Source organism: Castor canadensis, chromosome 12 (assembly GCF_047511655.1).
Source record: "Castor canadensis chromosome 12, mCasCan1.hap1v2, whole genome shotgun sequence".
In the NCBI taxonomy this organism is placed as follows: Eukaryota; Metazoa; Chordata; class Mammalia; order Rodentia; family Castoridae; genus Castor; species Castor canadensis.
Window position 1 is genome coordinate 56,613,558 of NC_133397.1, and position 27,955 is coordinate 56,641,512.

At 42.8% G+C, this 27,955-nt stretch overlaps 1 protein-coding gene across 2 annotated transcripts in view; it reads right to left on the reverse strand.

Annotated features, from left to right (window-relative positions):
• The window catches only part of Spred2 (sprouty related EVH1 domain containing 2), a 114,145-nt gene that overhangs the window by 32,957 nt on the left and 53,233 nt on the right, over nucleotides 1–27,955 (reverse strand). The window contains exons 1-2 of one of the 2 annotated variants that reach the window (XM_074049855.1): nucleotides 17,841–20,563; nucleotides 805–982 (exon numbers count right to left, since the gene is read on the reverse strand). In XM_074049855.1, coding sequence (XP_073905956.1) covers nucleotides 805–982; nucleotides 17,841–17,857 — 195 coding nt within the window. In that variant the 5' untranslated portion in view covers nucleotides 17,858–20,563. Of the gene's footprint in view, nucleotides 1–804; nucleotides 983–17,840; nucleotides 20,564–27,955 lie in introns of those variants that run through there. The other variant, XM_020161680.2, reaches the window with a different exon arrangement.

Here is a 27,955-nt window from a genome sequence, read left to right on the forward strand (position 1 = left end):
GCTCACAGTGCACCACCACCAACAATCTTGAGCATTTTGAATCATCTGTAGGCTTCTGAATACACACTCCATGATCAAATACAGTCAGGAGTACTATTCTTCCGTGTTTAGGGCCGTTAATTTTAAACAGACCTGGGACTGGGAGTATAGTTCAGTGGTAGGCTATGTGCTTAGTACATGAGGTCCTGGGTTCGATTCCCCAGCACCACATAAACAAATAAAACCAAATAGACTCTGTTTTCCTCCTAGCATAACACAGAACTGGACATCCAAGCTCCTTCATGAGACCGTATGTTATGAACTAACAATCCCTCACTCTTGTGAGATAATGATTACTTTTCCAAGTATTTATTTATAACATGGATAATTATTTATAGACATGTCATACCACTACTTCTTGTTACTTTCTTTTTCCAAACTGGCTTTACTCCTTACTTCTGAAATAAAAGCTACAGCATCTCTTAGATAAACATTTATTTAGAGGGAGCCAAATGCCAGATGACACTCCGTGCCTTGGCGCTTTCCCTTCCACCACCCAAACCTCAATGGCAAGCTCCAGGAGCAAGCCCAGCATTCGCAAAACTCAGGGCTTCAACATTCTGCACTGTTAGGTGACTCATAATAAAGAGTCTGCTTTCGTTTTAAAATACCTTGTGCCATGACAGAAAGAAAAGCCATATTGATCACCAAAAGAGTCTGAAGTCAGAGAAAGAAGTAAAAAATACCCAAGGGAAGAGGGCTATAAGTTAAATGCAGAGAAATCAGTCATTGCTCTTTAACCGCGTGGTGTGTGTCTGCCATTACCAGTTTGTCTTTCTGCCGTTCACCATGGATGAGAAAGCCGCTGCGTCCATTGCCTTCGGGGTGCATGACCTTACACACCCCTACGCGACTGATCCCGCCTCCTTCCTGTGGGAACCATCCCCCGCTGGAGTCATCTCTGGTCATAACCACAGCCTTGACACGCACAATATAGCTGTCACTAAAACGACAACAAGAAGAACGGGGCATGATAACGGTCTGGCAGCTGCAGAACATGCTTCACAACGCAAGATGATCGCCATCCAGGGCTTCTCTGGACCTGGCCACAGAAAACCTGGGCCAGGCAGCCCCGTCTCAACTTTTAGGGGAAAAACACAACATATAAACTCAATATAAAAGTACATTTTAAAGGCGATACCTATTAACTAAAAAGACATATGAGAGTCTTTGAAGATGTACAGAGGCATATTGTTTTCCAGTTGCTAGTTTTAAGTGTTAATAATAAAACGGATAAGCTGATCTCTAGAATTTGAGATCTATCTTAAAGAGGGTGTTATGGTTTCAACCTTTTACACTTAGTTTACAATAAATGACCAAGTCTTAACTTTTTTGTTTGGCAGTACTGGGACTTGAACTCAGGGCTTCATGCTTGCTAGGCAGGTGCTCTACCACTTGAGCCCCAAGCCTTAACTTTTTATGAGCTAATAATCTTCTTACTTAGTACAAGAATAAGATAATCTACTATCACATCACAAATTTTCCATGGAATCATTTACATTGGTGGAAATATTTTAATTCAAACAGCTCTTTACACACTCATAGCCTTTTCTTATGGTTTTATTTTTTTTCCAGTTTAAAACTGTGATTTTGCAATAAATTCTTTTGTACCTTTGCCAAAAATCTTTTCTTCTCCTGAGACCAGCTCTAGATTTTCATTCTTCACCACTTTTGGGGGAAATTATTTGACCTTTGCTGATAAGCAAGGCCAGGAAGTTCTTCTTTGATGTTTTTTCTTTGGATAGAGCTCATTTTTTAACCATTCAAACATCCCCTGTATACCAGGTGCTGCACTAGGTTCTCAGAGAACAAAGATCAGAACAACAGAGAGCCCTCCTGTCCTTGGGCTCCAGAGCTGGGGAACACGGAAACAGTCTCTCTACCTAACTCTTGCTCACCTCACCACAAAGACAAAGTCAGCCAGACTTTCTCTGACCCCAAGGCTCAGCCTTCACTGTGACCAAATTGCCTCCCACCGAGTCCCTGGGACTTAAGGCCCAATGGGGCCCTACTTTCCTTGTCTCCTTTGGTTTTTAAAAATTGTAGCAAAGTAGATCTAGCAGAAACTGACTGTGTGAAGCATTAAGTGCATCTGCATCGTGTGTAGCCATCACCGCTTGGCCTTCCCACCAATGTCTGCACACCCCCAGACCTCAGTTTTAAGCACACCATTGCCTTCTGGCTTTGCAGTTCCCGCCCTCTGATCCCAGCAAGCTTCACCCCACTGGACGGCTGTCTACTGCTGCCACCACCTTCACCTCGCTCTCCATGTCCTTCATGTCCTCACACTGATTCCCAACTTCAGTTCCATCACAACACGACTGCTCACACTCTGACTCCTGTGCCCTTTCTTTCCTCATTGGAACTCCTGGCACGACCCAAACAGGCTAAATCCTACCATGTATCTGCTCCACGCCCCTAAATCCAGCTGCTGAACCTGCTGAGAGGGAAACCCCCACTGTGTTCACAGGTATCATTCTAAAGTCACAGTCACTAACCTCAAGTGCCACCGGCATCCTACTACATTTGCATACTCTGCCCCAGGACTTGGCTGTAACATCTCTGATCCTCCCTCCATGTGAACACCTGCTCTGTGCCCACAGTGTCCACGTTTATGCTGCCTCCTGGCCTCTTCCCTGATGCAGACCAATGACAACAACAGCCAATGTGGCTTCTCCGCCTGGGCAACCAGTACACACCTCACCCAAGAAGTACCAGACTGAGTGAGCTCTTGATTCCCAATGCCTTCCCACCCTCCGGCTTCACCCTTCACCTGACCCCAGCTGCCATGCTTTTCCCCTGAGATGATCTCAAAAGCCTTCTAACTGGCATCCTTACTTCATGCTTGTCTGATTTTCCCCGAAAACAGAAAGGCTAGTCACTCAGATGATAAATACTGTATTCATACAAACTAACAGAATCCCTGTAAAAATAAAGTATTCTATCCTCATTTGCTTATGAGCCACAAGATTCCCTTTTCCCCAGCAAGTAGACTGGAAGAAAAGTCACAAGTCACACATGCTCACCTGTCACTAATTCATTCACCTCAGGAGTCAACATGCTGGAGATTTAGAACACCTGATATCGGCGGTGCAGGTGGCTCATGCCTATAATCCTAGCTACTCCGTAGGCAGAGATCAGGAGAATCATGGTTTGAAGTCAGCCCCTAACAAATAGTTCTGGAGGCCCTATCTTGAAAATACCCATCACAAAAACAAAAACAAAACAAAAAAACAAAAACAAAAACAAAAAACAGGCTGGCAGAGTGGTAGAGTACCTGCCTAGCAAGTGTGGGGCCCTAAGTTCAAACCCCAGCGCCGCCCCCAACCCCTCCCCCAAAACCAACATGTGATGTAACATTTGTTTAGATTAGTTCTATATAAGCAATTCTGGAGAATACCCACATTTCTCTCCCCTGTACCCTATGAATTTCAGAAACACTAGGGTCCTCAGGATTTGTGACCAGCATGTTACAAGTTCACCTCTGAGGGAACTGGCCCAGGTGAAGAACTGAAACTCCACACCTCTTGTATAGTCATACTTTTACTTTTTTGCTGTTCCACTTGTGGGCTGTTCTCCCTTCAGCTGAGAGAATTAAGCAGAAGAGAAAAAGAGGTTGTGTTAGTGCCACAAACATACTTCCAAAAAGTACGCATTTGAGACTAAAAACTCATACCCCAGCGCTACACTCCTTTGCATTGCTGCCTGCCGCTCTATCCTTTTTCAATGAGGACCCAATAAATCTTTGATTTTTTCCTAAAAATCAAAAACATACCCCACCCCTCTGCTTCCAGATTACAAGGCTGTCACCTTTGGCCTTTGTTTGTGCTCAGTGGCTTCTGCCTTCCTGCCTTAAATCCTTCTACCTAGCAAGTGCTTTCCCAAAGGCAGACTTCTTTCTCTGTGATGGGATGGGAGGTAGAAGGGCTTTGGTGGGGTGGGAAGAAGCCACTTCCATCCCCTCCCACAACAACCCCAACAGCCTCCAGCTATTTAAAACAATGCAGGGGGATGGAGCTGCACTAAAAGCTGAGAAGCACTTGGGATAATCCAGCTGCATGGCCACTTGCCAATGGCTTCCTATCTGTGCCATGCTGATGTTACTCAGGCACTTCAATCTGCCCAGACCAAAAATGACAATGAACTCTACCACCAAAAGAGGAAGACCTCCTTCCCAGTTTCTGGAATGGATTAAGCAATATCTGTTTAAAAGAGGCACAGCGGTTTGCTTAGGAGAATGGATCAGGTAGGGAAATGGCAGTGTAGCTTAAATTTGCACAAGAAAAATACTGCTGGTATGCCTTGAACCATTTCTGAAATCTGCTACCCTTGTCAAAAATAACATTTACGAAGTTTCTGAATTTGACAACTGCTGCACAGTGCACTGGCGAGGACCTGGTGAAGCTCAGGTTGTGACATGAACACTAACTGAATGGAGCCTGGGTCTGAACTTGAGCTATACAACCCCCAACAACCAGTGTCATTACCAACGGTGTTCCACTACCGCCGTCAAAACCATACTGTGTTCTTTAGCTGCATCAAGAGTAAAATTGGTGGACTGGGCTCTTCCATTTAAATGTGATTTAAGGAAAAAGTTTTACGTTCTCAACACATGGACTTATCCATCCTATGACCACCCTTTGCAAAAGAGGCAAGTAACATCCTATAGCAGGATAGGAAGGCAAAGAAAGAACAATTTCAGAACTAGACTAGCCCCACAAATGAAAGTTTTAGATTTCAGCCTTTCTGCAGCAAGTTTTCTCAAGATGCAAAGCAGGCCACGTTGCAGAAGTAAACAGAGTAGCTGCAGGAATCAGGGACCAGGCAGCTGAGTGTCCTGTAAGACTTCAGGGCCAGGCAGGCCAGCAGGGTCCCACAACTCACTTAATGGAGGAAATCTCTTTTTGACCTTCAGTCTTTCTTTGTAAAATGAAGACAGCACCTACCCTGCTGGTTAAAAGTAGTGATGAAATTCAAGTGCTGAACCCAGAGAAGTTTGATAAGGTGCAGCCATCATTATTTTTGCTGACAGGCTAGCTTTGATTGCTAAGATGGGTCCTTGAAACCCCAGTCCCCCAGCCACTGGGGAATGGGTTTACAGTCATCCTGGCCTTTTCAGCTGCTACAGCACAGGGGCAGGGAAGTTGCCAGGCCCTTCACAGTGGGAGAACATTTGAGATGGGTCCCCTACTTGTCAACAGAAGTCGGTTCCATAAAGACCAAGCTGAATGACGCATGGCAAGCACACCTGCAGAGGAAAGAACTCCGTCTGCCATCTGTGAACTGGCCCTTTGCTCCAGCCCCCCCTTCCTGAGATTCTTTCAGGATGGAGACTGAAACTTTTATAAGCCCCAGAAATTCTCCAGGCCCCACTTCATCACCAGCCCTTATCTGATTACATGGTTCCTTTATCTCCCCATTACGCTAAACATTAGATTCACTTCCTCCCAGCTTCTACTCCACTCTTCCCCACTTCGCCAGACCTTGAGAGGGATTAGCTGAGATCCCAGCCTCTCCAGACCAACTCCCAGACGCCAGCTGAGCCAAATATAACATCAGCTTCTCCGGGAAGCCAGGCACACTCACTTTATTTTAATCACATACCCATGCCCCATCTTCCTCGTGCCTAGACTTATAAAGACACAAATTAAACGTGTATGAGAAATACACGTGGATATGAGCTACATACATACATACATACCTAGTGATCTCTGTCAAATGAATGAACAAAATATTTTGGAAGAATTAAATATATTGAGAAACCAAAGGTACTAGTAATAGTCTATTAGGTCAGGTAGTGGTTTGGTGGGTGTTCATTTAAGTGTCAATTACTTAAGTATTTTTAAAAAGTGAATTGCCCTGGCTTTAGAAATTTACAGATTCCAACTGTTGAGAATAATAATACAACCTGTAATCCCAGCATTAAGAGGCTGAGGCAGGAGGATTATGAGTTCAAGGCCACCCTGGGCAAGACCTTGCCAAAAAAGAAGGAAATTGACAGATTTTGAAATTGCTGGGTAATGTGGCTTTCTGCATGGCAGTAATGTGCTTTTTACATTGTGTACAGGCTACCGAAGGTAGAACACTTGTCCCACATGCTTAATGTCACGGGGAAAAAAGGCCTCTATATCAGTTACCAAAATGTGAATGGTTAGGTCATTACAAAAAAAACAGTGTTAAGTACACTAAGAGCCCAGCATGGTGAGTATGTCTATCAGGAATCTGAGATAGGTGTCCTAGGGGTCCTGGAGTTTGAGGTCAGCCTGGGCTACACAGCAAAACTCTATCTCAGAAACTAACATTCACTTATTGGCAGTGGGCAAGGTTGGGATGGCACGAGCTTGTCTCAAACACCACAGGGCAGGTATTGTGAAGCAGAAGACACTTTGTGAAGGTTAAATGTTTGCTTTATAAAGAGAATCCATGTGCACAATATCAGTTAGGAAGGCTGAACAGTGGGCTGAAATCACCCAAGAAGAAGGCTTCCCCACAGACAGTTAAGATCAGAGAAATCAACCACAAAATACCTTTCAAGGTCACCTTTGAAACTGCCTTACCCCAACATCTGCTACTGCCACTAACACGATCCATGCACTTGTTAGTTGAACAGGTCACAGCTTCACACTGTAGTCTGAACTCACGGTGCTACCGTGCGAAGCGAGTGGCCAGATCCACTCAACAGTGTGGATCAGTTGAGTGGCCAGATCCACTCAACTTGCTTTTCTGAGATGCTCCGCTAAACTTGCCTGTGCAGGCATTAAAACCCCAGGGGTTACAACACAGCTTCAATACCTTTCATCTTCATTATCAATTTTGGTATTTTTCTAATGCTATGAAGTAAGTTTTCAGGAATGGAACCTAAAAAGGTGTGTGTGCAGGGTCTTTGCCTTCTGGCGAGTGGAGACCTCACTTTCATGCAATAACCAATTAGGCCAAGAGCCACAGGCACCCTGCTTATATTGTGGGAGCCCCAGATCCCTCTGGGGTATGGATAGGTTTGCTTCCCTCTCTCAGAGCTGGATCCAGAATCTGTGAATTCAAACCACAGAAAATATTTTAGGAATCTTCATTATAGTCTTGCACCACAAGCCAGAAATTCTGCTGTCCCACAGAGTCACTAAGTGCCCTGCGTCCAAATCCTGCCCTTGGAGCAGGAGGTAAGGGACATGTCCACCCTCATGCATGCCTCCGATAAACCAGAGCTTGTTGCTGATGCTACCTAGCTACACGGAGGCACATAAATAAACCTACTCAGCACATACCACTGTCTATTGCACACCGTACAGGGCCATGTTCTCTACTATTATGAAAGACACTGGCAATACAACTGGTATTTAAAATAGGAATACTACTAAATTTAATAATCATTCTTTAGAAATAATCCTAGCAAGTCAAAGTTTAGTAGGCATGGGCCTTTACTGCTTTTATTTTCCTACTGAAATTTTAGTACAAAAATGCACTTTTAAAAAAGTAAACTCCTATTTTTGTATCAGTGATCCTGATTCAAAACTGAATGCTTCCATCTTGTTGAACATACACTACAGATTTAGCATGCCGTGTGCTTCTATAAAACTGCCCTTTAAATCACAATGCATTGTAAACATACATATTTTCAGTCTCCAACTGCTACCTTACACCTTCACGCCACAGAAGCCAGAGCTGCAGATCACTACACATTCTGGCACATTCTTGGCCCTACAGGCTTCCTTGGGAGTGCAATGAACCCTCTGCTGGGCTGTCCCAAGGCAAAGGGACCAGGCAGTGTGCAGTTCCCCAGTATGGTCTCTCTTTCTTTGCTGGTGTATTCTGTGACCCATGATGGCCAAGAAACGGAAATGAAGCAAAGACACAAAGGAACAAAGACCAGGGCTGCAAGTTAAACATGTAAGCTTTACAGCAGCTTAAGAGGCCTTGGAGGAAATTATTGGGGAAATACCAGCAGACAATTAGAGGTCCTTGACACCCACAGCCTGGACAATTGATTGAAGCACTGTTTTAAACATGAGCAAAATGTTTGCTGAGGTCCTTAGCTTCAGAACCGAAAGCCAGGTTTTAAAAAAAAAAAAAAAAAAAAAAAAAAAGGCTCTCTGGCCACTCTCCCTGAGCACAGTCCCTTGAGGTGGAGTGCAGCAGCCAGCCAGGGGGAACGCTGGGCTGAGGGTTCAGGATGAGCGAAGAAGAGAGCCAGAGTTTGGTTGTTTCTTGATTGTGTTGTACACACCACTGGGGAAGGAGACCAGCCACTTCTGCTTGAAATTTGAAGACTTAGCTCTAATCCTTACTGACAGCTGAAATTCTAACTTTCTCACCTGGGGTCCCTAGGAACTAGAGACCCTGGGCCTCGACTTTTTAAATCCCAGGTGGGTTTCCTGGACAGTCATGGAGGACCCCTGTGTTCTGTGACAGCCAGCCAAGTGTCTACAGCTCAGTGGGTCAGTTCCCTCAATTGTTGGCTTTGAAATGCATGTGAAATTATTTTCAAGTTTGAAAGCGCTGGAACCAGGAAGTTAAACTGATAGTATGTTCCAATGACAAGAACAACAAATCCATAGATTTAAAAGCTTAATACAATTTAAGAATGAAACAATTATACTGTTTTGGAATTTAAGAAAGTCAGAAACAATTTTTTAAAGGAAGGATTTCTTAAACTTTGTATCAAGTAATTCTCTGCACTGTTCCAGGTGACGACTACACAGGCACATGATGGGAGAACTAAGATTCTTTTTAAGGCAAATCCCCCATCCCAGACAAGACCAAACCCACCAGCCATGTCCTCCTGTCTGCTTCCAGCCCTGCTTTGACCTGTAATGTGCTGTCTACTGTAGATAGTCAGTGAACTAATAAGATGAAAACAGACATGCGAGGGGGTGTGTTTTGTTGTCGTGTCGAATCTATTAGAGTCAGACACTTCTCTAAATGTTAACGTAGACATTTTAAGGCCAGTTAAGACATTTTAGGAAATCATGGGAAAATTTTATCCTAATTGGTTGTTCATTAACTTCTGAGTTTTTGTCAAAGACCATTAAGACATGCACAACTTTGACATGAGTAAAGGACTTTTTAAAAATGAACAGGATTTTATTCAAATCAAGAAAAGAATGCATCCACATCTTACAGACTTAAGTCTCTCCGAAAGGGCTGAATTTCAAGGTGATTACATGGCAAAAAGTGGGGACAAGAGAGCCCTGGGAGGTGAGTGGCCAAAGTCTGGACCTCGATTTATGATTCTGTTTTTATTGTCTGTCTGCTCTACTGAACCGGGAGTTCAGTGGAGTTCATAATTAATCAAGATCAAAGGATTGCCAACTTAAAACAAACAACCACTCCTGAAGAACCCTTTCTTCTACCACTTTTTACCCCAAAAGCAGTAATTTTCTTTTGACTTTTGCTCCGTTTTACACACTCTTTCAACAAATGGATTTACAATCCACATTTCAATCCCAAAGGCCAGTTAGTGGAAATGTTAGATCACTGAACAAAATTAACTCTCACCACATTAAAGTGTACAAGTAGTAGAAAAATTGGTACTTCAAAACACAAATGGCAAAGGGAGTTGTTTAAAGCTAATAATCTCTAATTCAGGGCTTTAAATTGCAGCCCTTGAACCTCTGACTTTTTCAGAATATTTTTGCTTTCTTCCTCCTTATTGGCAAAAACAAAGGAAAGCACGTACTTCATAATCTACACACTGAAATGTTTAGTGAGAAACACACTGACATTGGCAATTTAGTTTGAAATCTAAGCCTACAAAATGCTGGTAACAGGTCCTCAAAAAGTCTGGTTACTTCATATATATATAAATAATACACACACGATTTTTGTTTTGTTTTGGTTTTGCCTACCACCCAACCCCCTTCCTTCCCCAGTAAAGGATGGTCAAAAGGTCAGGAAAGCAGGGCGCTGGTGGCTCAAGCCTGTAATCCTAGCTATTCAACAGGCAGAGATCAGGAGAATCGCCGCCAGCCGGGGAAAATAGATCCTAAGACCCTATCTCGAAACAAACCCTTCACAAAAAAGAGCTGGCGGAATGGCTCAAGGTGAAGGCCCTGAGTTTAAACCTCAATACCGCAAAAAAAAAAAAAAAAAAAAAGTCAGGAAATCACCAAATTCTAAGCCTACAAAATCTTTTATAAGACATTCCTTCCTTCACAAGACCTGTTCTATACAAGAGGAGATGATAATTGTGCACAGGAAGGACACTCAGCCCATCATGCTAGTGACAGGCTGGCAGGACTTTTAAGAGCCTCCCTGTTGATATATTCCCCAAGGGTCCAACGGGTGTCCTTTGAGGTGACACAAATTACTAATTCACTTACTTCCTTCTGCCCTAGGATTCTGTCACCTCCCTTATTAGAGATGGAAAGCTAAGCATACAAGAAACAAACAAAAAGGGGGGCTGGAGATATAGCTCTGTGGTAAAGCACTTGCCTAGCATACACAAGGCCTTGGGTTCAATCCCCAGAACTGCAAGAAAACCTCAAGCATGGTGGCATACACCGTAAAGGCTGAGGAAGGAGGATCACATCCGACTATAGGGAGATCTTGTCTTAGAAAAGGAAAAAGAAACAAATAGAGCCTGCTAAAGGCATCTGTACTCTTTTAACAATAACCTGAAGGTGGTTTAGGTCTGCAATTACTGAGAGTGAAGAGCTTCAAACAAGCTACTTATACCTTTCAAACTACAAAGAACCTGTAGCAACCATCTCCTCTACACCCCCATTCAGATGGAAAAACTAAAATCTAGCCTGGAAAGGGGACTTGTTCTGGTTCACTTGCATTCGGGCTAAGACCAAGGGGAGATCCAGTCTTTGTAATCACTCCTGCCTACACTTCTTAAAACAAGGGTTTGTGCTGGGGGCAAAGTGCCTGTATCTGTTCAAGGGACTCTGGAGGACCAAAGAGAAGTTGATCCCATTGGTCTCCTGAGCTTTACTGGCTAGGCAACCAACTGTGAACGAGTTATAAGGAGAAGTGAAGAGGTATCACTAAGATCATAGCTACATGACAAAAAAAAAAAAAAAAAGTGACAGAACTGGAGAGTGGGACAGGGAAGAAACAAGAGGCATTTCCTTTTGGAATGTATATAATTAGTGCCATAAGTCAGGAGACCTAACGTGTCACGTGTCTTCTCACAACGGAGTGATACACCGACTTAGCTTCCTCCTATGTAAAATGAGGCGTAGGGGCCAAAGGACTTTTGAGGTTCTTTTTCAACTTCATTATTTTTTTTTCAATGTCTTTACAGTCTTTCAGCTGTGCCAGAGGGCTTAGCAAACACATGTTACTGAAATATCCCACAAAAGCAGACAAGAAAACTTTCAGCAGTCAAGTGCAACTGAAACATCTTTTGAACACAAAACAACTGGAAACCACAAGACCTGTAACCACCATGAGCACACACATCCTTCTCTCAGTGCAAGTGTCATTATGCAATCCAAAGTTGCCAGGAGTGAAACTAGCTTATTGATGTATTTTGAAAAAGCAACAAAATGGGGCTGGGATGTAGCTCAGTGGTAGTGTGCTTGCTTGACATGCTCCAAGCTGTTGGTTCAATCCCCAGAAATAAGGATGGAGGTTGGGGGGAAGCAGTAAGAAAATTATGAAGATTGTTTTGGCAACTTTAATTAGATCCTTTGTTGAAAAAAAAAAAATGGCGCAACCTAGTTACCTAGGCTGGACTTCCGCATCCACAAATGTGAGATCCTTTTCAGTCACATGGAGGAAAAGGTCAAGACTACCTACGGACAGGCCAAGTAGAAGGGGGAGAGGGAACCACCTCTTTCCCCCAAAACGGGCATCCTGTGTGCCTTTTCAGTAGACTTGAGAACAGTTCTCCAGTGAAGAGAAGGAAATGTTAGGAAAGCACTGAAGCAACTGCTTAACCTAAAGTGGAAGAGACATTTCTAGCGGCCTGAGATAAAGCAACTCTGTGCTCTTTGAGCTGCAAGTTAGGTCCAGAATGCTTCAACATAACAAATGAGGTCTACTCTGAACATTCTCCTGCAAACCAACTATAGGAAATTAGAATGCATTTTCCCCATAGAGAAAAAAAAAAACAAAACAAAATGGTGAGCTGTGGGGCTCCCAATCCAGTCTACAAAAGCCTACTCAATTCTTAAAATCCCTGAAATGCAGTTATGCTCCCAAACGTTTCGACTACCTGTGGGCTATGTCCTTAATGACGCCTCCCCCACTAGGAGCCAGTGACAACTCCTAGTTCTACTCAGCTCTCTCTAGGTTTTGGCCAAGAACTTTCCTGCCTCCGTCTGGGGTGGAGGAGAAAAGCTAAGCAAGGAAGAATTCTTAAACTCCTGACTTAGGCTTCATTTTGGGAGTTCCTAGAATTTGGCATCACTGGGTTGCAAATGGTTCTAAAGAGAGCCTGATGATTGGCTGATAAGTTTGAGAAACCTTTACGTCTACACAGGCAAGCAAACCAACGAAAAGAACCCACATTCCCAAACTCAAAATAACATGTTTCAATGAGAATTTATCAATGGTTTATAAATGCTGTGGTTTATAATTTCCTAATTAAGTTTCTGTTTAAGGGTCATAAGGACTGGTGTAGAGAAATTAGGCCAAGTGTCAGCTTCATAGTGGGATCCTAACTAGCTGACTACAGAGGGACAGGATTTGATGGACAGTGGCACACTAGGTACATGTACTTATCTTAAATGAATTTCCTGCCCTAAGGGAACTGGGAGGTAAAGAGACTGAACAGGCTAACTACCCAGCTTACTCAGTTTAACACATGATCTTAAGGAGGCCCTCTAGTTTGAGGCATTTGATTCAAAAAACCTTCCACTAAGCTGGGTGTGGTGACTCATGCCTGTTAACCACAGCACTCTGGAGCTGAAGCAGGAGGAACCCAAGTTTGAAGCCAGCCTGGACTACATGGTGAGACCCTGCCTCCTAAAAAGAGAACCTCCAGGAAACACTACAGTTATCTACAACTCCCAAAGCCCACGAGCTTGTGGCAACACTAGAAGGCATTTTATTTCAAGATCATTGCAGATAATTGGTACCTTTGGCATCTACTTTGCTGAATTTGGGCTTTCCTGGGCAGAGCATCCTTGCATCAGGAAGTCCAACTGCCTTAATAAAGAAGGAAATCCTGTCATATGCTACAATATGGGATGGACCTTAATAACATTGTGCTGAGTGAAATAAGTCAAGTCACAAAAAGACAAATACTGCACTATTCATCCCACTTGAGTCACAGAAGTGGAAAGTAGAATGGTGGTTACCAGGGGCTGGAGGGGGTTGGAACTTAAAGGGTACAGGGTTTCAGTTTTTGCAAGATGAAAAATTCTACAGCTCTATTGCAGGACAAGGTATATGCAGCCATCACTTCTGTGCCATACACTTAAAAACAGCTAAAGGATAAAATTGTATGTTGTGTTCTTATCACAATTAAAAAAAAAAAGACAACCTGAGAAATGGAAGAGGGGGTGAGTTAAGTATACTAGTGGACCCTGAGTTCAGAAATTTGGGACTTTGCTAAGGAAGATTTCTATAGCCCTTAAGAGGTAAACATTACCACGACTGCAAAAAGTTAACTTCCCCCTAATTCTAAAAGTAGCATATGTACAAAAGGAAAGTAACACTTCCATTGTGCAAATGACATATATCACAACTATTCAAGAAATGTCTTCTCTGCTATGGGAACAAGAAGCCAATCTGCAAGCCCATCTCAAGGGAACTACAGAGGGAAGCTCTGGTGCCCCAAATGGCAGCGTCAATGCTGCCTTTGTTTTGGTTCCTGGGGGTTCAAAACAAATCACATCTATGAAAAGCATGAACATTTGCTTTGGTATTGGTATCACTGAGATAGAAGAGGCTTTTCTTACAAAGCCATTTCAAAGAAGAACTGAAGAGCATTAAAACAAATAAAAATCGTAATTGTTGGTGCTAACAAATTCCTCTAAACTCTTAGACAGTAATGACACAATCAACAGAATCCCCCAGAACATGTGTTATTAGTCCCTTTTTCCTTCTATTTAATCTCGTTAAAAAGATTAAAACAATCACAAGGGTTAATAATGCTCCCATTTTTTGTACATGGAGGTGAAAGGTATTTTTAATATTACACAAAGAAAAAAAGGTGGTGGTGGTGGGGGGGGCTGTTTTATTTTTCTTCAGAACAAGTTCTTGCCAGATCTGCACACTGCAGTACTCTGGGGCTGTGATGAACATATATGGTCACCCACAGACACTAAGTTTGCTCCTTACCCTTCTCCAGCGGCACACATGGAATTAAAGAGGCCCTGTCAAAAAAAAGGGGGGGTCCCGGGGGGCCAGGCAACAGCAGCAGCCCAGCAACTCTGCTGGATGGATGGGGACAAGGAACATGGGTTTGGAAGAACTCCCTCCCCACTGCCGCCACCAAATCCTAATCCAGCTAGGACAATCGCACGAATTAACACTGAAAACGAAGTCATCTCTTAGCTGAGATTTGAAAAGAGACAGCATCTTTGCCCTGGTTCCTTGCACACTCAGTTCCCTGACAGCCATACAGCTTACCCCCTGAGCCGCCAGCACAGGAGGTCATGCTCTCACCCTAAACCCAAAGCTCTTCTGAAGAGGGCTGAAGTGCCAGCCTGGGTCTGAAGTGATGGTCATTAGTCATCAAGAAGTAGTGATTGAGGACCCAAGAGGGAACGTCATGGTTTCCGTAAGGGCCTCACATCCACCCTGAGAAACAATCTGTGCAGTCAGCACAACCAGCTGTCAGCTTGTTCACACACACCTGAAAGAACTCAAGGCTCAAAGGAAAATCCACACTGGTTTGATACGAGTAGCTCAGTGGTAGAGAGTGTTCACTAGGCATGCATGAGGTCCTGGGTTCAATCCCCACCACTGGAGGAAAAAAAAAAACTACAGGAAAAAGAAAAGAAAAAAGTGGGGCTTATGCTCTAAAAAGCCTGAGCTTTGCTTGCTTCTGGCTGTCTGGGCTATGCAGGAAGGTTGCTATTTCAAAGACTTACCCACAAGTGTTATTAACTCCCCCTACTGTGTAGGAAGAATGACCAGAAACCCCAGATGAGGGGAAGACAAATGGGACAGCAGAATGGAGGCAATGGACAGGTCAGGCCTCCTGTGTGACAAAAACAGACTATGGACTGCAGAAATAGGCCTCTCAAAATGCAAGTAAGTATTTTTAAATGATGGTGATCCAGTCAGGTTAAAAAAGCCTGTTTTTATGAAATGGTTACTGAATTCATAGCTTTGAGTCAATGTAATTTTAATAGATGCTAAAAGAGGAAGGGGGTCTTCCATCCAGCAAATGCTAAGAATTGTCAATTCTACTAAATTATCTTGGACATTCTCTCTGTCACTTCCCCCAAGAAAGAGAGTCAAAACAAAACAAAAATCCTTTTGTCTAAGGTTATATCTCTACTTGGCTCAGAAAACATGCACACCAAAACACGTAGGGTTTGGAGCAGGACAGTTCTTTCTTGATTTCTATCTAAGAAGAGTCAGGCGCTGAAGGATCAAAAGGGAAGAGCTCAAAGCTGCTTATATATGTGGCAACTAGTGGCTCTGGATTACAGAGTCCAGTAAATTTATGAATAAAAGAAAACCCCGGGATGAATCTATCACCAATAACACTGAATGCCCTCAAGAGCAGGAAGTGAAGTAAGGACAGGGCGGGCCTGGCTCTTGACCCCTTCTTAATTTGACACTACCTTACACATGGCTAAGAACACGGGCAGTGGCTCACTTGATAGCCATCGATTGCTTCCAAGGCAAATGATATGAGACCTTTGGTGTTGGCCATGGCTCTGTAGTCTCCTTCCCTCAAAAGAAAGAAGCGCTCTAAAATCCATGTGGTCATCCCATACTGGTGGCTCACAGTGCTTGACAGCAAAGGGGCCTCAAGAAGTGGCAGCCACAGCCCAGGAGTGGAGATCAGTAAACCCAGTGTGCAGAGCCACAAGAAATCCATGCTGCTCTGGGGAACTTGCCCAGGACCTGAGCTATTCCCAATGACATGGATCACAGGAAAACAAGTATTTTCAAAGAAGGGTTTTTATATCTCTGCTTATAGTCATTTTCTGTAGGCCTCAAGAAGGAAAAAAAAAAACGGTATAACACAACTTAATGCTTCAGTGAACTCAGAGAAAGGGAGGTAGTCTGCCTTCAAGACAAAACAGAATTAAATCACTATTTTTCTGATAACTTTCGACAAAGTGAACTGTAAGTTGAGTGTGGCATTCATCAAAGCTATGGGATAACCAATTCACTCTAAGACAGCAAAGTATGAGCTTGAGTTCAAGTTAACATTTTTAAAGTAGCTTTCCTTCCATAACTTTGAGGAAATGCTAACAAGAAGGAATAGCACAGGGTCCTCACTTTGAATGTGAAGTATTTTTTAATATCACCCAATGCTATTATTAAACATGTACTCTCTATGCATGTATACACATATGTATATAAAAATAAGCACTACAGATGTGGGCAGGAAAATGCTCAGCGAAACCCCCACATATTTCAAATATGTTCTTCCTCATTATTGTCCTCTACCATAATTAGCATGTTACAGCATAACAGGTGGCTTTCATTTATAGAATGCAAAATTAATGAAATTTATAGAGGTGGTCCTATCTCCAAATTGGCCATTCTAAAAAAAGCACACCCCTTAATGTATAAAACAAATAGAAACACATCAAACTCCCTTCCAAATTACATGCTGCTATCAGTAATGGAATGGATTTGCCATGAGTTTAAGGGTCACACCCCTTCAGGAAAGCAAGTCACTATTATGGGCTTTATAAGAAAAAGGAAGAGGAACAAAGGTGACCTATTTTTCCAGCTTGATAACCCCAGTGATGACAGGATTTGCCACCACAGACTAGGCTGCTACACCAATGCTAGATCTTAGGCAAATTTGTGGGCAGTTGTGTTAAAGGTCCTGACCCAGTCATTCTGGACAGACAGACCATGAAAGCATAAATAGTACTGCTATAAACTAACTATAGCATCTGTCCCTAACAAGTAGGACTCAAAAAGTATCTTTTAAAAATATGAGGAGACACTGAATAGACTGTCAACACACATGGGAATGTTTTATATACCCAAATAAACAAGATATGTGCCTTTGCTAGCCAGCCACTGTTTAAATTTAGTGAGTGAAGACAGAGAGAAGGTCAGACAGGCGGACACAGCCTCCCAATTATGCAGAGTGAACCTTCAGATCATGTGAAAACTATAATTAAATGTTGCTACCAAATCTGTTACCCTTTCTCCCACCTTGGAATCAGAATAAGCAAATTGCGATCTGTAAATACATATATATATAATTGCTGAGGAGGAGAATGAGGCTTTCCTGCATTAAGTTATGCAGCCTTGGATTGGAGGGGGGGAGGTGGAGGGGAAGCAAAACAATGAAAAATATCCAACATGACAGAATAGTTAACACCAGACCACCTCCTTCAGCTCCCCTCTACTTATTTTTTTAAAGCTCTAAGCTACCCCCTAAAAGACGTATCACCCCTGTAAACTGTTGCCAAGACAGCATCTTTTAGACTCAGTATTAATAAAAGGGATGGGTTAAAACCATTTTCGTCTGAGTATCCAAGGAGGCATTTGTTTTCAGAAACAGGGATGAGAGCCTGAGAACTCTATGTCCATCCAAAGATCAATGGTTACCTATCTATTCTTGCACGTGGGCACACACGCACACATCCGTTTTTTGTAATTAGAGTAATTTTTCTCCCTTAAGAAGCAAACACACTGGAAAGGTTAAGCAGAAGAGAACAAGAAGGAATTGAAGTTCATGTAAACAGTTAAGCACATACCTGCCGGGCGATGCCATCTCTTCTACATTGTGGAGCCCAAGGGCTGGGTATTAGCATTATTGCTACTATAAAGCTTCCGATAAAAATGGATTGTCTTTGGCTGACCTGAGAACCAGCTGGCTGCTTGAGAAGTGGTTTCCCCCATATATGATTCAGTCTCCTTGACAAATATACTGCATTGTACTGGATGAGTCATCCGAGGGTTAGCATTTTATAGGCCTGTTGTGTCATTACTCACATTCAACATCCTGCTTCTCAAAAGTGGAAACTGGAAGCCTGACAGCTGACAGATGCTTTTTCCAATTAAAATATTTTTTAAAAAATTCCTGTAAGTTATGATTATCAATCATTGATGAAAGTCTGAAATGCTCACAAAGCAAAGAGCACAGCTCAATACCTAAGATTACAGTCCCCATAAGAACCACAAGTGTTCACTCACCCCCAGCCCCAAAGTAAATAACTGAGTTTAGAGTTGACGGCAAGGATCCTTCTCTCTGCGGCTATTAGTTGAACCATGATAGGTGGGAGCCTTGTTGCTTCTTGTGTTGTAAGGTTACCACTTGAATAAGCTATGAAAATACTACACATTAAAATTGTGGAGCAAAGCATGATGGCATACACCTGTGATCCCAGCCCTTGGGAGGCTGAGGAAGGAGGACTGCCAAGTTTAAGGCCAACCTGAGCTACTTAGTAATACCCTTTCCCCAAAATAAAAATACAAACAAAAAAATAATTTTAGTCCCTGGATGACTTTGTTAGGTGGGATTGGTGGCATTGTGTTCATAAAATGTCCAGTTTTTAGAGAGGTATACTGAGATATGCTAGTAGGCTGTTATATATATATTTTAGTCAAAAAAATTAAAGAGGGGGGTAAAGAAATGAGACAAGGGCTGGGGATATAGTGGTTTAGTGTTTGCCTCGCATGCATGAGGCCCAGAGTTCAATCCCCAGAATCACAAAAAAAAAAAAAAAAAAAGAAAAGAAATAAGGCAAAAATCTGGATAAATCATTGTATTGGTGTGAGTAAATACAGATTGACTATATTCTCTCCCTCTTTTTGAGTGTCTTTGAACATTTTCATGATAAAATTTTTTAATTAAAAATTTCTCAGTCTCTATGATGTAATTTGTACCCGAATAAGGCACTTTTTCTAGTTAGACATGAGGTACTGTGTGAATGGTAAGGGGTAGGGAGAGGATGAAGGAGCAAAGTGCACCATTTGCAGTGTGACCCCCTGTGGGTATGGGAGCTGAACTTGATGTTTAGATTTCTAGCTGGAAGGTAGGATCCATTTGTCCTCCATAATGAAGGCTGTACCAATGCTTGGACGCCCCCTACCCCCAAGACTGTCTGGTGATTGGTTCCTTATGCTTTCTGTGAGGACACAAGCCCCAGCCTTGTTCATGAGCTCAATGTTAACATTATGAAGGAGAGGTGACCATTTCCAGCTTCCTTTTATGGTTTTGGAAATGCTCTATGAGAGGTTATGTAAGTCATGTTCAGAGTCCCTCATATCAACAAAGCCCTTTGTAATGTGGCAGTGTTTGTCAACTCACTTCATATTGGAATGGAGTTACTGAAACCATCTGGAAGAGGGCTTTGATATCACAGCCGAAAAAGAAAAGCCCCAAAATCCTGATATGGAAGCTCCAAAAGATGTTAAAAGAAACTACCACTTAAGATGACATGAAAAGGCATGACAAGTCACCATGGCAAGCAAATCCAGAGGTCCTACAGATAGATGCCTAGAACTTCTGCAGTACCCCTTAGTTCTGAAACTAAAGGATAAGAAGACATCCTAGTGAGGGCTCCTACCTCAGTCAACAGCCAACTCCAAGTCTGAAAGGACACTGTCTAATGTGACTGCAAACTGGCTACAAGCGGTGGGGACAATTCCCATACCACCTCAAATTACAACCTCACTAATCCAGATAATTAGGACTGAGTGTGGGCCTGAAATGAAGATTTTCTTGGCTTTCAGATTCTTCCTTCATACGGATGGCAAGCTATAAGCTTATCAGAACACTACCCAGCAATTTGTGACCTTTCACATACTTGCAAAGCATAGTTTACCTTAATGCAGATAGAAATGAAAGGAATCAATGAGTTTCTAATCTAAGGCATGTTTGTGTGCGTGCATGTGTAGTGTATGTGGTGGTGCTGGGAACTGAATCCAGGGCCTTGTGCATGCTTGGTGAGCACACTGCCACTGACCTCATCCCCAGTCCAGGAGTTTTTTTTATTATATTTAAAGAAACCTATCTAAACTCATTGAAGAGTTTTATAGCTCAGATTTCACTAATTAAAAATACAAAAATAAATGTAGTAATAATGTGCTTACACATATACATGTTCAGAGAGAATAAGGCAAATATGGTAAAATGTTAATAAATTGGGAATTAGATAAGAGAGGGGTTCTTCATACTATTCTTACAACTTTTCTTTCAGTGTGAAATATTTCAAAATAAAGTTAAACACACAAAAGAAACTTTCTGTAAGTATGACATATTTCAAAACGAAGCTAAACACACAAAAGAAAATACATACCCCTGTTACAAAAAAAATGGTGGATTTAATAATCAGCATAGTTGTCACTGCTGCCATGCCCACCTGTTTAAAAAATCCTGGAGCATAAAGAAATTTACCAAAATGTTAATTAATTCTGGGAAAGCCTCTGGGTTCAGGTTTCTCTTGTAGACGGTCTTATAGAAGGCTCCCCATACCCACACATGAAACCCATATATATATATATATATGTATATATATATTTGGGAAAACAACATACTTCATTCTTGAGAACAATGCTTAGGTTTGTTTGGCCTCGCATCTCCCAAGAGTATTTGACCACAGAACCCCAGTCTTTCAACCCCATCTCCTACCACCTGTTACCCTTTGAAAGAACTTTGAAACACAGCTGGAGGTGATGGGATATGGGATACTTTTTAAAGTGGTCTTTAAAGTTTTCTTGAGAATGCAGTTTGCTTCTCACAACAACAGAAGACATCCAAACTTGGTTTCAGCCATCTTTAACAGGCACTGTCTTTTTGGTGGAACTGCATGCTAATGGCCACTCCTGGTCAGAAATAACTTGGATTGTGCCATTATCCAGTCTTCCCTGACCATCACAGTGGCCTTTGCCACCAGTGGCAGCTGCTTAGTTAGACATTCCTGCTGTAAGAGTGAGCTGGTCCTGGGGGGCCAGGTCACCCAAGGCACAGATGCTGTCTCCAGACCCAGCACTACCCTGCCACTTTCAGAGCACTGGGTCTGGGAACCTAGACAGCAGCTGGGATGTCTTTGGCCTTCACATACTCATTTCCTAGCACTGATGCTTAGGAGGCAAGAAGGAAAACTAGCAGAAGATGGCCCCTAATTTCTTGTAATTTTGAGAGTTCTTATTATGTTTTAATTTGCAAGGGTTTTAAGCAATTATCTGTATTTCTGTTGTTGCTATTAAAGAACAAATACAGGCTGATATCAAGATCTAAAGGCAAATGTGGGTATCAATGATGCAGGTAGTGTAGCAGTAACTACTGTGTAGCAGGAAAAGACCATGAGCTTGGAATTGAGCCATCTTGGTTCAAAATCCAGTCTTGCTTTTACTTACATTACTTAACTTCTCTAAGCCTCTGCTCCTTTGTCTGTAAAATGGGCGCAATACTACGGCTAACTTCACAAAACTGCTTGGAAGGGATGACCGTAATCATTCCCAACAAGTACTTAGCACAGGGCTGGTCACATACAGAACTCTCTTCAAGTACGCAAACAACAGTGTTGAGGATATTTGTGGGTTTTATGGATTTAGATTCTTGGACATAGGCAAACTGTGGCCAGTCACCATACTCATTTGTTTATATACCGTCTACAACAACTACAAAGACTGAGTTAAGCAGTTGTGACAGAAACCATACGATCGATCCACAAAGCCGAAACTAGTTTGTTGAGCCCTGGTGATCAAAACATGGGGGTATGAAGAACTGCTACAGCTCTTTTCCCTATAGAAGTTTTAGCTACGGGTCCCTTATTTTGCTCAATGTTCCTATTTGGAATCAGATATATGGGTTATTTTTTGGTGATCTGGATCGCATGAGCTGTAGCTCCTGCTTTCCTTACAATGAAGGACTCCCAGCTCTCTGTCTCATGGCTGGTGGAAATCTACAGAGCCTGAGATTGCTTGTTGGTCTTTCTGTCTCTCTGCTTTCCTGACCTGCCCAACGAGGACCCCTCCCCACCTCCCCATTTCAGAGTTTAGCATACCAGCTGCAGTGTGTGAGACTACAGTCAGGCCTTTCCGCCCCCAAGCACATCTGTGCCTATGTAGAAACCACATGTGTCCCCAGAGCTTGAAGCAAGAGGTGTAAGATGATCTCAAAGAGGCATTCAGGAAACTGAGCAAACAGAAATGAAGGATGCTTTCAAGAAGGCTGACAACCACATGCAGGATTAATAGAGCAGTGAAGAGCCTTAGGAAACAAGGCTGCAGCCCCACAGTCATTGCTGATAAGAGCCCAGTGAGGAGACTGAGGCCAACCCCAAGAAATAAAAGGCAGCACACCTCAAGAGCAAGTCCTGAGAACCATCCCCGCATCCAATCGTGCTGCGTGTTTTCTTTGGCAAGAAGACTTGTTTATTTGGGGAAAATGAATCCACAGCATTAATGGATAAATGCAGGTGAAGGGACTCCTGGGACTGGTCCCTAGGAGGGGAAATTTGAACAAAAGAAGCCATTCTAACTGCCTTCAGTTATGTTCTCTTGAAAAAAATTAAGTCTTAGCCAGCTGTTGGGGCAGAGAAGAAACCTGGGGTGTACTTAGACATACACAGTATCTTTCTGGTGGTCATTTATTTTACTGGCAAATACCAGCATCTCTGCAAAATAGAGAAATGCCTATGTTAAACAGTAAAGGGAAGCCCAGGACCAGGGGTGGGGTTGAGGGGGTGTGTGTGAAGATTTCTACATTACCTACAGAGACGGTAGCACAGACAAATGTCAACCGAAGCCAGGTCGTTATTCAGCTGCTTTACTTAATGCCTAACTGGCCGGCACCAGGGGTAAAAGACTCTCTCGTGGCTAAACTGGGGGTGTCTGGCTTGCCACAGCCAGAAGGTGTACATGATGAAGGACATACAGGCTATTATCCTAAGCTGACTTTCTTCTTCTTCTTTTTAAATAAAAAGCTATGATGTGAACCCTTTCAGTGCTAGGACCGAGGACTCAGATCAGGTCTCTTTAGGAACAGGCAGGGAGAATTCACTCTCACCCAATGCTTACTCTGTATGCAGCAATTCCATGAGGTTATATCATTGCATCCACAATTTTGTTCCTGACCTGCGTGGAGGAAAAACAGGCATTGAACTAGGGACAGATGTCAGCTAGACAGTCAGTTTCTTTGGCAGAGCACGTTACACAAGCAGCACTGGTGAGAAACAGAGAAGGAAACCCAACACATTAGAAAGGGAGGCAAGTTACTCTGGGAAATTATGGGAGGAGTCAAGGGCTTGATTGGCAAGGAAAAGGGAATTGCTTGTGTTTGCGTGCCAGTTACATGGCTGAGCCAGAAGCTAGGTGTCTATGAGAGAACCAATTTTTCCTTCAAGCCTGAAGCAGAAGGGCTGAGGACCGACCAGGGCAAAGTCTGGCTTCTTCTGAGACCTTGCCTACAGAGAGAAACTGAACCTACAACCAGGATTGGACTAGTAAATTCAATAGATAGGGACGGCTCAAGACCTGGAAAGGGTGACTATACCTGTAACTGGCACCTGCCAAGCTGAACAATGAAGTCTGCACTTGACAACTCATCACAGTTGGGTGGCTTATTCCCTAAGGTACGCTCACACCATGATGATCACTGTACAGACTGAGTGTGCTGGACCCACACTTGCCATTTGGCCCGGCTCAACCCACTCTGTTGTTTCACTACCTGAGTTGTTTCAACTCAGGAAGAGACCTGAAGCTGCTCACGAGCTGTACAATCCCAGGAACTGTCTTCAGGAGAGAAATCTATTATTCATTTTGATATTATTCCCCATAAGAAGAAAAAAGAGAAGAGGAGAAGAGGGGAGGGGAGGAGAGGAAAAAAAAAAATTAGCTAAGACCAGGGTAGCTTCTGAGCTAGGCAAACTTTCCCTATGTAAGCTATCTTTGTCAGGTGACTAGGTGGTCAGCTGGAAATGGAAACCTCTTTTGAGAACTTAACAGTACTCTTTAGTTATTTTACCTATGTAAATATAACACAATTCATGGTATTAGAAATCCTGCAAGCCAGTGGCTAATGCCTGTAATCCTAGCTAGTTGGAGGCTGAGACCAGAAGAACCTTGGTTAGAGGCTAGTCTGGGCAACTAGTTCGAATCTCCAAACTAATCAGACCTATAGACTGGAGATATAGCTCAAAGAATAGAGGGCATACTTTGTTGAGCAGTTGTAAACAAAAGGGCTGGGCATGGCTCAAGTGAAGCCCTGGATTCAATTCCCACCATTGTAAAATAAACAAATAAATAAATAAAAATAATAAAATCAGGTAAGATAAAATAAAGGTTCTTCACAGTCTGAATTCAATTTAAAAAGTAACTTTATTTTTTCTATTTACTTATTCCTGACAAAAATAAAAGTTATGTGCCCAGGGATTAGCAAGATTTTCCTTCTGCTTTAGCTCAGTCCCCAGAGGGACAAATAATTTATGGGTTTCACACCTTATGGACCTTAGATACTAACTAAGAAACTGAAAAAGCAGCCTAGAATTCTAAGACGGACCTGAGAGATACGTAGTTGCAGACCAGGCATGCTTGACAGGTGAGAAAACTAAAGCCACTGATCGAATTCCCGTCTTCGAATTTAGAGACAGGGTTTGAACTGTAGATTTGTAGGGCTCAATACTTGTGACTCAGTTCACAGAGATGAGTTACGGACATCACTAATTCTAGCACACTGTTAACTTTTGGTTTCTGAAAAGCAATTAATTAGAAATGACTTTAGGTGCCAGGTTAAATAAATCATCAGAAGGATGGCCAAAGTTGCTTGATACTTTCAAAAGTTCTTTCTGGCTTTGACAGAAACATTTCAGTTCTATTACAAACCTTAAAAACTGGGTCACTGAACTGAGTTAGGGTTGGTAATTGACAGACTAGAGAACTATCAGATAAGCCTCATAGGCTTCTGACTTCAGCCTCAGTGCTCCCCCATGGCTCACCAGAATCCTGCACACGTTTGGAGAGTGGTCAGGTTGCTTCAAACATCTCCTCTTAGGAACCTACAAAAGTGTTCATAAAACTTGCCAGGAGAAGGGAAGAAGGCGGACATTCAAAAGAAAGGAAGCTTGCTATGTTTGGAAATGTAGCTCAAATGGTGGAGTGCCTGCCTAGCATGAGTGGACTCCTAGATATGAGAAGAAAGAAAGAAAGGAAAAGAGGGTAGGAAGAAGGAGGGAGGGGGAGGGAAGAAGGGAAGAAAAGGAAAGGGGAAAGGGAAGGAAAAGAAGGATCCTGCTGTATGGTAGGTAAAATGGGAGCTGTTTAGGGGAGTTTCACACACCCAGCAAGAGAACAGAAAGAAGCAAGAGCTTGACAATATTTAAAGAGAATAGAAGCTGGGTTCATGCCTGTTACCCTAGCACTCAGAGGAGGCTGAAACCAATCTGGCCTGTATAATGAGATCCTGTGTTTAAAAAAAAAAAAAAAAAAAACCAACCCCCTCCCCCCAAAAAAAACAGAAAGAAGACACTAATCTGGGTATGGTAGCACACACCTGTAATCCCAGGAGGGTGATAGGAAAATTGAGAGTTTGAGACCAGCCTGGGCTATTTAGAAACACTCAAATAACAAGAAATTAATTAATTAGTTAGTTAATTAAATAAAAAGAGTAGAGGATGCAGGTGGCTCATGTCTATAAATCTAGCTACTCAGAGGCAGAGATCAGGAGGACCAAGGTTCAAAGCCAGCCTGGGCAAATAGTTCATGAGACCCTATCTCAAAAAACCCTTCACAAAAATAGGGCTGGTGGAGTGGCTCAAGGTGAAGGCCCTGAGTTCAAGCCCCAGTATGGCAAAAAAAAAAAAAAAAAAAAAGAGGAGAGCCCTTATCCCAGAGTTGGCTGAGATGTGGGGACCCCCATCCACATATTTCCCACCGTATCTGTATCTTGCCACCCCTGATGATGTGATTTTTGACTTTATACTTGGCACAGTAGATACTCATCTTTCAACATGTCTCCTAAATGCTAGCCAACTACTTCATCGGTGCTCCATTCCCAGCACTGTGGGAAGGGGTGAAAGGTTGTAGGCAAGTGTCCATGGATCCTTCAATGCCAGCTATGACACATGTGATTTTCATGATGTGTACAGCTCTGTTCAAAAGAGACAGAGACCTGTGGGAGAAAGAAAAGGTCCCTGACCACACTTATACCCGATCAGGACTCACTGAGAACAGTACTCACTGCAGCTAACCCACTCCCTTCACTTACCTGACATTTGCAAAGATAGCTCTCAAGTTTCATTAAAGTAAGTATCAGATGTTAAAAAGGAAAAGGACGGAGAAAGAACAATGAATGTGGGTTCTACCTACTAACAGACTAAAAACCAGAGTCCAGCACCGACTGGAATGCAATAGAAAAAGTACCTCTCTGAGGCAGAGCTGAACAGATCCTGAGTGTCCTTGAATTCTGACTTTCAGAACACTTTTAAACAAGCCTCACTCCCACATGCTTTTTGTTTCAAGTCCCCCCACAAAGATCCTATCTGCCCCTCTTTCTCCACTCAAGAGAGAGAAAAGACAGGGGGAAGGGGGGAGAAATGACCCAAACATTGTATGCACATATAAATAAAAGAAAAAAATTAAAAAAAAATTACAGACCAAAAAAAAAAAAAAGAGAGAGAGAGAGAAGAGAGTTCTATAGATGTCGTCTGTTTGTTTTCTGCAAACCTTGGAGGGACTGTTCTTGATGCTAAGAATGTGCTCAGTGTGCAGAGCAAGTCTTAACATTTGAACATTCCAAAAGTACCAGGGTGGGACCAGCTCAGCTCAAAAGGATTTTGCTACCACTCAGGAGAAGCTGGAAATAAACACAGACACACACAGACAATAAGGTGCACAGGATGCCAACGGATAAGCAAGAGACAGTACAGAGACTGGGGTGGGAAAGGCAGCCATGTCCCGACCCCAGCCCTCCTGCCAGGCCTCCCCCTCGGAAGACAGCAGCAAAACGTGTTGGGGAACTAGGGCACAGTGCCTTCCCTATCCCCTTCAGATGCTGAACTTCAGATGTTGTTGGCTCAGTTTACATTTCAGGGTGAGGACGGACAAAAGCCCATGGACTTCAGATTAGAACCAAATATTTACAATCTTCTGCTGAGCAAGGCATCATGGGAAGAACAGGACTCATATTCTGTGGGCTGGTCAAAGCCTCACTGGGCCAACTCAGAGCAGATTCTAGGATGTTTAAGTACAAGTCAATACAGATGAACTGGGGCTTAATAAAACCATCAATTAACCTATACAACGTACGTACATGTGTTCTTTTTAACTTACTAAACTGCTCTGTACAGGCCACACATCCATTTGATTCATAAACCAAAACATTAAAAAGTATATACTCCCAACCATATCCCAGCTGCCTCATTCCCTCTCCCACCCAACAAGTCAACAGTAACGGTCTTTCAAAAAGCTTGTGACTAGCTGGACACTGGTGGCTCACGCCTCTAATCCTATCTACTCAGGAAGCAGAGATACTTTCTTGAAAAAACCCATCACACACACACACACAAAAGCGGAGGTGGGGAGGGCTGGAGGAGTGGCTCAAGTGGTAAGAGTTCCTGAAGCTCTGAGTTCAAACCCAGTACTGCCAAAAAAAAGTCTGTGTATCCTTTCAGAATTTATGCAAATACAAATATGTATATATGTATTCTTTCCATCCTCCCCTCCCACTCTTCACCCAAAAGGTGAGAGATTATTTTATTCAGAGGCTCTGAACCTTACTTTTGATCTCTTGGCCATGTTTGCATATTGGAACACATGCAACTAATCTATTTCCCTTTTCCTCATACTTCTAACTTTTTTATTAGTGCGTATTATTGCGCAATGTGGGTTTTTCCCCTTAAAGTCTCTCTCTCTGGAGATACGGGGG